At 37.3% G+C, this 12,032-nt stretch overlaps 2 protein-coding genes across 9 annotated transcripts in view; one reads left to right on the forward strand and one right to left on the reverse strand.

Annotated features, from left to right (window-relative positions):
* Positions 1 to 10,705, forward strand: SYCP3 (synaptonemal complex protein 3). Of its 5 annotated transcripts, none has more exons than XM_072038716.1 (10): positions 1,862 to 1,925; positions 2,311 to 2,338; positions 3,503 to 3,647; positions 4,975 to 5,050; positions 5,434 to 5,468; positions 7,045 to 7,162; positions 8,187 to 8,286; positions 9,100 to 9,198; positions 10,276 to 10,380; positions 10,522 to 10,705. In XM_072038716.1, the coding sequence occupies exons 3-10, from the start codon at positions 3,518 to 3,520 to the stop codon at positions 10,573 to 10,575; spliced, it is 717 nt and encodes a 238-aa protein (XP_071894817.1). In that variant the 5' UTR covers positions 1,862 to 1,925; positions 2,311 to 2,338; positions 3,503 to 3,517; the 3' UTR covers positions 10,576 to 10,705. The 5 variants fall into 5 exon arrangements, with proteins under 5 accessions (XP_071894830.1, XP_071894817.1, XP_071894822.1 ...); XM_072038721.1 differs by having other exon boundaries at positions 1,874 to 1,942; XM_072038723.1 differs by having other exon boundaries at positions 1,903 to 2,018.
* The window catches only part of CHPT1 (choline phosphotransferase 1), a 20,970-nt gene continuing 19,380 nt past the window's right edge, over positions 10,443 to 12,032 (reverse strand). For all 4 annotated transcript variants that reach the window (XM_072038683.1, XM_027449244.3, XM_027449252.3 and 1 more), the window contains one exon: positions 10,443 to 10,601. In XM_072038683.1, coding sequence (XP_071894784.1) covers positions 10,557 to 10,601 — 45 coding nt within the window. In that variant the 3' untranslated portion in view covers positions 10,443 to 10,556. The remainder of the gene's footprint in view (positions 10,602 to 12,032) is intronic.

Consider the following 12,032-nt stretch of genomic DNA (forward strand, 5'->3'; position numbering starts at 1 on the left):
AAGTAGAATCAAATTTTTGAGCATTGTAAAGATGCAATCACGCTTGTACATTGCTAGCAAGATATATAACATTATGTATAATGCTGAAACATATAAATATGTAGTTTAATTCACAGCTGGCCAAGGGACTGGAAAACAAGTGTTTTGAAGGGGTTATTTAGTCTGGAGGAAGAGGAGGCAGAGGGGAGACCTCATCACTCTCTACAATTACCTGAAAGGAGGCTGCAGCAAGGTGGGCGTCAGTCTATTTTCTCAGGTAACAAGTGATAGGATGTGAGGAAATGGCCTCAAGTTGTGTCAGGGGAGGTTTAGACTGCACTTTAGAAAGAACTTATTTATTGAGAGGGTGCTTAAGCATTGAAATGGACTGCCCAGAGAAGTGGTGGAGTTGCTATCCCTGGAGGTACTTAAGAAATGTGGGCACAGCACTAAGGGACATAGTTTAGTGATGTAGCTCAGTAGGTCAGATTGATGGTTAGTCCTTCTTGAAGGACTTTTCTAATCTAGATGATTCTGTGATTCTACTTCAGACTAGGAAAAAACGAGAACTTTCAAGAAATGCAAGAAAGCTTTGATACTTTCACTTTTTAAAGTTTTATTAAGATTTTTTTTTAAATATTTGCCATTCTAATCAAAATAATTGGGAGAAAAAGGGTTGAAATTTTAAGGCAGTCTTCTTGATGAAGTGATGTACAAATAAAACAGTTTGCATACATAGGTCAGGCAAGACCTTTTTGTTTAAGCAAAATTTGAAAGTAGATACAGCATTTCATTTAACTAAAGCAAAATGTCCAAAAGATGTTGGATTAACTTTCTGACAAGTATCCACTGAAAATCACAGCTAACATTTGTGAGCATGTTAGATGTAAAAAGAAAACAAGCAAGCAAAGCAAGATAACAGGTGAACAGGATTCCAATGGGCTAGCAACAACTTGCTCACCCAGATGCTTGCTCTCCCTCCAGCAGGAATGGGGGAGAGGATTGGAAGAGTCAAAGAAAGAAACACTTGTGGGTCAAGAAAAAGACAGTAATAAGCAAAGGGTGTGTGTTTTGTAAGAAACAAAAAAACCAGCTGAAAGGGTTTGCTCACCAACTCCCACAGCCAGCCCCAGCCACTCAGAGGATCATTTGCATTGGAAAGACTATACATTCCCCCAGCTTTTATTGCAGAGCACAATGTTACAGGGCATGGGATAACTCTTTGGGTCTGCTGTGTCTCCTTGCTGTGGGGACATGGGGCAACAGGAGGCCTGGGTTCTGCACAGTTGAATCAACCTTGCATTACCAGCGCTGTTTCAGTCAGCAGTCGTGGAGTACAACATCATCCAGGCTGCTGTGAAGAAAGTTAGCTCCGCTCCAGCCAGGCACAGTGTAAGTACAATATTGGAAAAAACTTAAACTCAGTTATGGAAATGCCAACAGGTAAGATTTCTAAAGTTGCTGAGAGTAAGGACGAGACAAAATATTTCTAGGATTTTTTATTTATATTTGGTATGCATAGGTAAAGAACAAAATAAATCACTTAGGAGGACAGAAGATCATGTGAGAACAGTAGAAAAATCTGAAACAAAGCATGTAATTCGTTGAATTAAGTTGGCTAGAGAACTACTGCCCGTTTGGATTCACTTACTGAAAAATCCTCCTAAGCCGTCATACCCTGGCCTACATACACCACAACAAAATGTTTAGCGGGCATTTTGTTGCCCGAGGGGGAGCTGGAAGCCGTTTCTAACCAAAGGAAAGGCGGCCGGAGCTGGGCCGCCTCCCACCTCCTTCAGCGCCGCCTCAGCAGCCGTGGCCGCGCCCCGGCCGCCTGCCCCTTCCCGCCCATTTTTCCCGCCCTTTTCTGGTGAGCGGGGTGGGGGAGGGGGCGCTGAGGTGGGACCGCGCCTCAGCAGCAGCCGCCATCGGCCCGGGGAGGGAGCGTGAGGGGCTAACGGGGGTCTGCGGTCCTGGGGGCGAGGGGTCGAGGCTCAGCAGGCTGCATGCTTGCCTGAGGGAGCGAGGGAGGGCGTGAGGTGGCCCCTGCCGCTGGGGGTCCCCTTCTTATGAGGCAGATGGGAGTGGGAAGGGGTTCTCGCTGTGTGAGGTGGAGTGAGCTGGAAAAGGACCTGTCAGTGGCACGGGGATGGCGATGGGGAAAGGTGGTGAGGTGGGGAGTAACGGCCAGGGCTGGGACGCCATGATGCCCCTCAGCCTTTGAGGCCACTGTGGTTTCCTCCCAGGGCACCAAGGCTGTGGTGGAAGCAGGTGGGTTCACCTGGTAAAATGCCCCACATGTGAGACTCACTCAACTAATACTTTTTTCAGGTCTTTTTGTGCAGGGAGAAATAAGGAGGTGAGTTCCTCTGAAAAAGAATGTTAAATCTGCATCTGTGGTTTGGGAATATTTGCATCAGCTAAAGCAAGGAGCTACACAAGATGGACGAAGGCTGTGCGGGGTTGCAAGGCTGTTTTAAGGTTTCTAGAGGAATTGGGGAGTTTGTGCTGTGCACACTGATTTTTCAGTGAAGTACATGTCAGTATGCAAGATAAATATGTGTTAGTAAATATATTTTCATGCAGTTTAAAGTTGAAGAGGGATTTTTTATATATATATTTTTCTTTGGCAGCACAATCAGACGTGTTTTTAAAACTAAGGATTTAAGGATTTTTAAAATTATATGTAATTTTAAATTTACATTGAAATGCTTTGTATCTCCTTCTATCAGGGGAAGATAAGAGAAGAAATACTGCAGTAAGGATACTGTATCCTGCTATTTTCTGTTATCTTTGTGTATCTTGATGAAGTGCTAAGGAAAAGGCTTGCTTTTATCATTCTCGCATTTAATGGCTACAGTTATTCTCCTTTCCTTCTAAATAAATACCTACTCCATAAATACTTGTAAAATAATACACATACTATATAAAAATAAGTGATAGTAAAGTGTGTTTTTTTTTAAAGTGTGTCTGTAGAAACACAAATATGCAAGCTACATTAGAAACACATAAAGAGGTGTAATGGCTAATAATAAAGCTAATGCAGAAAGTGAAAATTGATCAGGATTTTTAAAAACGACATGTGTGTGTTTATTTGTGTGTCTAGCATAGCATGGGTTATAGAACCAGATTGTTTTTCATCTTCTATTGCTTATGTATTTTGTAGGACAAGATATTAGTGTAGCTCTTTGGGAATCTGGTATCAAATCTGATAAAACATAAAATAAACATCATGGAAACTGAGCAGACAAGCACCTTAAGAGCACTTTCTTAAGAGAATAGTTTACTTTTCAACATATGAAAGTATGATCCCACTAGCCCTGCTATTTTTGACCCTGTTCTTAAAAGCACCACTGATGGTTAATCCTGTGAACTACTTCAAAAATAAAACAGTTTGACTGCTTCTTGTCCTTACAGGTGGAGATTGTTACAGGGGTGTAAATAACAAACAAATCAATGTAAATATGAAAACATATTCATCTTCCTGTGGGAAAAGTTATGTTTCAGCGCTATGTTTCAATAGGAAGAAAATCTCATTATGGCACCATCGGGAAGAAAGCATTCAGGAAAAGCTGGTAAACCAGCACAGGAGGATCAAGTGACACCTCCCTATGACTTTCCAGAGGAAGGAAAAGAGCTGAGTGGATCAGAGGAAGATATTAGAGAAGGTGCTTACATTATTATTTTTTTTTTTAAAAAGTTTATGGTATTTCTAACTATGAATAGATGAGAATATATCATGTGTTAGTAAGTGCCTGAGCAAGCATGGTTCCTTATGTTTGTGACAGCCTCCTATTGCATGGTGTTGATTGACTGGTAAGAGAACACATCAGAAGTGCTCTGTGTGGTACCCAGTTAGGTCTTAAACTTAGAGGTAACGCCTGCAATAGAGTAGAATCTTGTTACCTTATTTTGTTACCATCTTCTTCTATCACCTGGCTGCATATAATGCCATGGGATCAGGACAGAAGAGGAAAGCTCTGCTCACTTGTGTTGAGTGAGGTCGGATAGGTTAGTAGGAGTCTTATGCTGGGAGGTTTAAAAATACTCCAGGAAGACTGCACAGAAGAACAGAAGAGGTAGAGCCAGCTCTGAGGAAAAAGAATAGAAGTCAACCAAAGACTTCGTTTAATTTTGAGGGGGTGTCATGGAGAGTGGACTTAGCTTAAAAAATACAGTTTTCATTCATCAAGTGATGGATGTTCTCTTTCAGCAGTCATGTCTGGGATTTGTTTCTCTCTTTGTTTCTCCCCTTCTTCAGTTGTCCAGACTAAATCTTTTACTTTGTTTCAATGAGATACTGTAATGTGGGGGCAAATAATGAAACCAGCATCAGGAGTATTTCCACTGAGTTTTGCTATGCTGCTTTCTGTGAAACATCTGACAAGTCTATAGTCAGTGTGTTCTAAACTTTAAATAGGAATGGCTATCAGATTTATGTTATTTACTATATGGATCAAAATGTACATTCCTACAACTTGAATGAGAGGGTTTGCAAAATGTGGAACTGGGGAGAATCACTTTTAATTTATATAATCTGCCAACCAAATTTCTGTAAGGATATCTGAGCAACTTTATGCTATAGAAATGTCTGTTGTTTTCAGGACAGCTTGTATAGCTGTGTATGCTAATGCATACTGTTTTGAAACAGTATATAGTTTTATTTGTTAAATTTGTATTGTTTCATATTTTGGGTACCCTATGTTTCCATCTTGAATTGGGTATAACCTTGATTCCCCCCAATTGGCTTTTTCAATTTTTAGATTATTTTTAGCTTTCTAATGGTTGTTTTATTGTAAGTTGGTGGTATTTGTGTAGTAGTGGACTGAAAAACTGGTTGAGACCATCCTCAAGGAACTCAAGGCAGGGCCAACTCAAATCTAGTCTTGTAGAATTCATCACCATCTGTCAACTCTTCACATTCAAAATTTTAGGTGTCATATGTGTTAAATATAAAAATATATTTTTGTTAATCTTTCTGAAATTCACATTAAGGTGAAACACCAGTAATGGAGAAGCATGGCAAGAAAAGACCTTTGGTGACTACTCATGTGGTTCCAGATGATGTCGGGTAAGGGTTAGAATGTCTTTTTTCAAAATAAGTAAGTCTTAAGTAGACACTTTGTTCAGTTAGTCAGTATGCTTGTTTTGTTCGGGGTTTGTTCCACTTTATTTACTATCCTCCCTCATTTAGGACCCTTTAAAGGCCTAATACTGCCTTTCTTAGGGGAGTAAGTTAATAGATTGTAGTAAACTTTTTGAACATCAAGAAATTAGTCTAGAAAGAGAACTCTTGCAGCAGGTGGAGTGTTATTTTTTTATCTTGTAAAACAGTAGCAGCTTTATCATTGCTTAAATTATCAGGCACATGAATAAAATTAGTTTTAAGCATACATATTAGGTCTTATTCCAAAGTGAAAATGGTCAAAAAAAAGTTTTTAAACTATTTTTTAGGGGTGAAGTACAGAATATGCTGGAGAGGTTTGGAGGTAAGTACATTTACATTCTAATACGTTGAAAAATAACTAATATTTAACATAAAGAATTGACAGTAATCCATTACCATAAAATAACTTCTGAGATTTGCATAAAATAGCCAGTGTTTGTAGCATTGGTTACAGTCAGTTTTCAGAAAAGAGCTAATATTTAATACATCTAAATGGACCAGATGGAAAGAGAGAAGGGAATAACTGCATATAAAGAGAGTGAAAAGTATTGGTGTAAACTAATTATACAGAAAATAGGGAAAGAAGCATGAGTGCTTTTGATTATCAGTTCCCACTTCAAGATGCAGTTTAAGAGGTGGTAATTATATGGCAGAGAGAAGAGACTGTGAGTTAGAAAGCTGTTGTTCTTACTTAAATAATTTGTTACGGTGAAACAAAAGAGACCGGGGAGTGCAAGACAGGAGTGAGAAATTAGGGGCATGTAAATATGAAGATAAGCAGATAAACAGGAAAAAAAAAATCAAATTCATGGAAAGGAACAGCTGCAGCCTGTAGTTGTGAAAAGACTGAGCTAGAGAGTAGCTTGTACTATGAATCTTCAGGAATCTAGAGGATAGGGAATCTGTAGAAATGAGAATTTGCAGTCAGGAAGAGGAGTACAAAGTTTGTAGCAGAGCCAAACAACAAGGGTAATGCCAGTCATCTAGTGATGAGAGATTTATTCACGTTGCCTACTTAGATTTAATTAAGTCATAGTGAAATGAAATCCTCAGATGGCTTTGCTTAAAATTCAAAGTGTCAAGTTGAATTCTAGCTAGCTGACAGATTAGAGAAAAAGCACATTTCACCTGCAAAGAATTTGTAATACACTTCACAGATAGTGGAACCAAAGCATCAAAAAGGAGTGGAAAGAAGGGAAAACATCTTAATGCCAGTTTTGCTTACTCAATAGGTCATTGTTTGCATGTAAAGCTTAAGGTGAAAGAGCTCACAGAATTTATTAGTTCATGAATTAAGAATTTGCGCAGTTAAGGTGTACATTAGTATGCTATTGTAGATCTAGCAATCTAGAAAGGAGGAGAATTTCAAAGTTTAATTTAAAAAGATTGGATTGCTTGTTATTGAGGACTTAAAAAAAAAAAAAAAAAAAAAAAGAAACAGAGCTCAAAAATAATAGGGTTGGCATTAACAGAGGCAGATGCCTCACCAAGTCAGAGAGACAGATTTGACAGATGTTTCCTGAAACCTACAATGGAAAGGAAAAGCAATTCCTGTATTAACCTTAGACTAACTGTGCCTTGTTTGTTAAATCTCCAAATATAAATTAAAATGAAATTGACATACTAACTGACATTAACCCAAATATTTCTTAAAAAGTACTTAAGGAGTCTTTCTGAAGTATGAGAAACAGTTTGTCATTCAGTCATTCAATATATGGATAGTGATAGTAATCCCATGCTACCTCTTATTTCTGAAATCTATGAAATGTGATATACTGCTTCTTCCTATGAGAACACACCTCATTTGCTTTTCCAAAGCATATAAGGTCATCAGCATCTTTAAGAAAATGCACAACAAATGTTGGTATGCTTAATTTCTAAATATTCTTTCATTCTAGCTGACATTAACAAAGCTCTCTTAGCTAAGAGGAAAAGATTAGAAATGTATACGAAAGCTTCACTCAAAACCAGTAACCAGAAAATTGAACATGTCTGGAAAACACAGCAGGAGCAAAGGTAACATTTACCATTGTTTTTTATATCTGTGAAGTCATATTCTTTTTTGCATCACAGCACTGAGTTGATTCATCTTCTTGCAGTTAAATAGCAGTAGTAATCTAGTAGTTAAACACCTACCGCAGTCCCTTTTTCTGTAACCTCCAATTCTGTCCTCTTGGGTTAAATTGTCAGTAACATTTTAGCATAACACTTTATCTTTTGAATGAAGTTTAAAGTTTGGAATTTTGAGAGTAAATACCTTATACAATTGATTTCACTTCTTTCTTTTTTTAATGTTGTTGTTGCAGAAAATTACTTCTGTGATTTTTGTCTTTCAAAACTGTTTTTTTCTCTCATTTAATTTCAAACTTTCTATTTGAAAACGTATTTGCTTAGGAAAAGTTTTACACCTTTTGGTTAGGAAAGAAAGTAATTTTCATACTGGAGATGAGATTCATCTGAACTAGTATCATGCCTCCTTACCTTTTAAGGCATACGTAGTTACTACATCTGATATTAGAAGCAGAGCAAAATTGAAAAAGGAGACAGATAAAATTGAAAGTCTGCAACACTTGCAACTTTTTGTTTTTATATATTTTTTTGAAACTTGCATTAACAAAACATAAATTTACACAGAGCATAATGAACTAATTAATGAGCTGATCGATTTTTCATTATAAATGACTTGTGTTAAAGCCAAGATCTGTAATGGGATAAAAACCCAAACAAAACAAAACAAAACAAAAAAACAGTAGATCTCAAAAAAGCTAACATTCTCTGTTGAAAAGTTTTTTTTTATTATTATTTTTTAACCTGAATTTTGTATATGAGTGCTGTCTCTTCATATGTATATAATTTACATTCAGTTAGGAAAAAAAGTATACGTATTGAATGATAATTTTTTCAAAACATACAGTAGGTTAGGACTTGATTCATAATAGCATCTTTATCTATGCCAGCTCCTTTTATTCCATTCCATGTGCACAGAACCTTATCTTTCTTCACAGCATTTGTAATACTTACAGCTAGTGTCTGTTTATAGGCAGAAGCTCAATCATGATTTCTCCCAGCAGTTCGTGACTTTATTTCAGCAATGGGATGTAGATGTGCAGAAAGCAGAGGAACAGGAAGAAAAACTTGCGGTGGGTTTCCAGCACAGGAATTGTTTCACAGTATAATCACAAGGAGAGAATAGTGTTGTTCAGACACCCAATGTGAAAGTGCAGAAATTAAAAAAAAAAAAAAACAACAAAAAAAAACACCTTACGTCTCTTGATCAAAAAATTCACTCAGGTTTGGTGGTTCTTAAACCATAAATGTTTAAGTTTTGGGATATATTTAAAAGTGGAGAGGGGTGCAGTGCTTTATTTCAAGTTTATAGATGGGAGTAAATGATGCCCTGAGCCAGAACATGGCTTGAGAAAAGCCAAGATGGTTATGGAGAACCAGATGTGTTGAATCTGTGCACCCATAGACTTCGGGTAAAGAGACAAAGGAACACAGGGAAGTAGTTGTCCTTAAGCATGGCATTGCTTAAAAGTATGCCTCTGTATCACAAATGCATAATTTGATGTCTAAAGGGGATAGAAGCTACACAGTGGAATTTAAACACATACTATTGCTGTATTTGTACTCCCAGAATGTTTGCAAGTTGTGCTTTTCCCTAGTCAGTACATTTCCCTGGGATACTCAAGAACTGTGTTGGCTAGCAGCCCTCAGGATCCCACAGAGAAAAATCCAGGTTAGAAAGGACCTCAGGGGACAACTCAGGGCTTAATCCAGTCTTCAGTCTTTCTTTTATTACCAAGAACAAGGATACCTCCCTAGGCAGGGATCTACATTGTAGGACCCAGACTGCCAGTGAAGGCAGAATTTTTGATTCTGACAAACGGCATCAGTTTTGCTGTCAAAGCACTTTTGGTAAACTAATAACATGATTTATTTTTTTTCTTCAGAACATGTTTCGTCAGCAACAAAAAGTTTTTCAACAGGCAAGAGTAGTTCAAAGCCAGAGACTGAAAACCATTAAGCAACTGTATGAGCAATTCTTGAAGGTACAGTAAATTTTCTTCTTACAAGGCAGCTTAGCAATACCACATTGCTTAGGAAGGCTGTATTAGTTCAGCCTTTACAAAATACAGACTTAAGGTTCGCTTAAGGAAAACAACAGCTTTGCGTAAATATTCATGCTAAAGCACCCTGGGACACTCAAATATCTTTGCCACAAGGGCACGCTTCTGGCAGGACCCCCAGGTCCTTTTCTGTGGAGCTGCTTCCCAGTTGGGCAGCCCCCAGCATGTACTGGTACATGGGGTAAAGCCTGGCACTTTCTAACAAGCCTTAATTTCTATTTGAGTCATTTCCTAACTGGCCCTGTTTTGAAATTTTTTATTTGTGGTATCTGTTTTTTTCCAAGTCACACAGAGGCACTCTATTTTAAATTTATTTTTCAATGCTTAGTTTAAAATGGTTGAAATTTGCAGAGGATATTACAGAAATCTTAATAATAACCATTTCAAAATGTCAACAATGTCTTCATCAAAGATGAAAAACTGTATTACTATGAATTTTCTCCTGAGAGAATATCAACAGGTAAAAAAAAATCAAGCCTCAAATCAGCTTAACTTTAAATACAAGCTAAAGAAAAGGCAGCTATGTACATCAGTTAGGCATAACTGTATGTGCAAAAGGGAAGATAACCAGTGAGCTTTACCTTAGCTTATTTGGAGTGTAGTGTGCAAAGAGGAGCAAATTCAACATTTTCTATAGGCCTTATGTCAAGTCTCTAAGGTTGTCATAATATTAAACTGTACCCCTATCATTCCTGACAGGTATGTGTCTAATTTCTTCTTGTAGAACCCTTATGCTTATTGAAATGCAGGATATCAGCTGGGACCTCCCAGATGCTGAGTGGAAAGGACTGTTTCCTTTGCCACGTGCATGTTTTTTAAACAGTAATGTAGAGTGGAGCACAAAGTCCTATAGAATTTCTCTTTCAAGTTCATGACAAAATTCATCTGTGATTATCACTGCTGCCATAAAAATTGAACTTAGTCTGAAAAATTGTTTGTTTGTTTAAATTAACCCTGAGACATCAAGCAGTTTTGAATTAAGATTATCCTTAACTGCAGAGCATGGAAGAACTAGAGAAAACCAATGAAAATCTTCTAGCTGGTGCACAAAATGAACTTCGCAAAGAAATGGCTATGTTGCAGAAGAAGATTATGATGGACACTGTAAGTATCAGGTTTACGAAGAACTTAAGTTAAATACAAAAATAGAACATTCTGTAAAGAAGTCATTTGACATTCATTTAATTAGATTAAGGAATCATTGGTTTGGCATTTGTTCAGTATTATCTCCTTTTCTTGTAACAGCAACAGCAGGAGATGGCAACTGTTCGCAAGTCTCTTCAGTCCATGTTATTCTGATGGCTCAATGGAGAAACAACTTGTACCTAAGTAACATGATACAAGTATAGGCATTAGCCGTAGAGAAGTTACCTTGAGATGATTTAAATGTTTTAAAGTTCCTATTAAATGCTTTAATGGATTGTTCTAACCTTATGTCTGATAATCTTTTGAGAAGGCATATTGGGAAATTTATTACTTTGGGGAGGAGGGAGAGGTAGCAAACCCTGAACTAATTCCTGTCTGTCCAATATTTAACTACTTAATATGCACTTTCAATAGCATTGGACTGTTTGCATTGTTTCACTTTCTATAATGCCAAATTCAGGCAGAATTGATGAAAAATGCATTCCCTAAGTCTTATATAATAACTTTAGACATTGGTGCACTACAAATAGAAGCCTTTTTCAAAGGCTACAGATTCAAGATTTTCGTAGTTTCAACATCTAGCCTCCTGAGCTGTCAGCAGTTATAAGGGTTCATAGACTATGACATAGCTCATGTAAGATTGTTTAGTGATGTGTATTATAGTAAATTAAATCATTAGGCCTTTTATCAGTACAGGCATTGTAATATCTTTGTACCAGTAAGATTGATGAACTGTTATTTGTCCAAATGTAGGTTTCTTTAGTTGCACAATGAGCTTAATACCACAGCTTTACATGACATCTGCTAAAGTAAGCTTAATTAAATTCATTGCTTAATTAATTCATTGCTATGAATTTCTTGTAGACCACTGCTGAAGAAATCTAGCTCACTTATTTGGTACAACCTATTAAAAGGCTTGAGACGGAATAATAATTTTTGCAATTTCAAATGATTAGCAGTTCAGGGAGGCCTGATTTAAGGATAAAGCATTTATCTTTCATGTATCTCATTACAGTCAATCAGTACAAATTAAACAGCCAGACTAGCCTGTGTGCAGTTTGTTTTTATAGCAAGCCATTATGTCCAAATATCCACTTTTACAAATTAGGCAGTTCCTAAAATACTTAGTTGTTAGACTGAACATAATCGTAGATAACACAAAAGCCACCCATACATGCAAATGTGGTGATTTTATAACAATGTATTTCAAAAGCAGTCCATACAGCTTCTTCTCCTGCAGAATCCAGTTATCTGATGACAGTTCATAGGTTTGGGGAGGCAGATTAGGGATAGCTAAATTTTCTGTTAGCTTGCAACTGAAGTTGAGCAAGTAACCTGTATGGAGCTGTTTTGTTCTGTGTCTGACAGGACTCAGACAGAGCAAACACAGAAATTACATTGCTAGAATGATGTATGAGGTAGTATGGGCGTGGTGGGAATCAGGTAACTACTGCTGCTGATTTGAGCAGTGGTGCTCAGGTTCAGTATTTAAGGATGACTACATGATGCCACAAAATACAGTTTAAACAGTTTTTGCTTCCAATCTTCAGTACTAGGTTGTTACTATTATTTTTTTTTCTGATTTCTGCGGTAGTTTCCTATCATTTAAT

Source organism: Anas platyrhynchos, chromosome 1, assembly GCF_047663525.1.
Source record: "Anas platyrhynchos isolate ZD024472 breed Pekin duck chromosome 1, IASCAAS_PekinDuck_T2T, whole genome shotgun sequence".
NCBI lineage: Eukaryota > Metazoa > Chordata > Aves > Anseriformes > Anatidae > Anas > Anas platyrhynchos.

Bases quoted from the DNA above. Each gene is read 5' to 3' on its own strand.
- SYCP3 (XM_072038729.1), top strand. From the start codon at position 3,518: ATGGCACCATCGGGAAGAAAGCATTCAGGAAAAGCTGGTAAACCAGCA. The intron at 3,648-4,974 runs GTGCTTACATTA...ATTCACATTAAG, and splicing joins AGAGGAAGATATTAGAGAAG to GTGAAACACCAGTAATGGAG. The intron at 5,469-7,044 runs GTAAGTACATTT...CTTTCATTCTAG, and splicing joins TATGCTGGAGAGGTTTGGAG to CTGACATTAACAAAGCTCTC.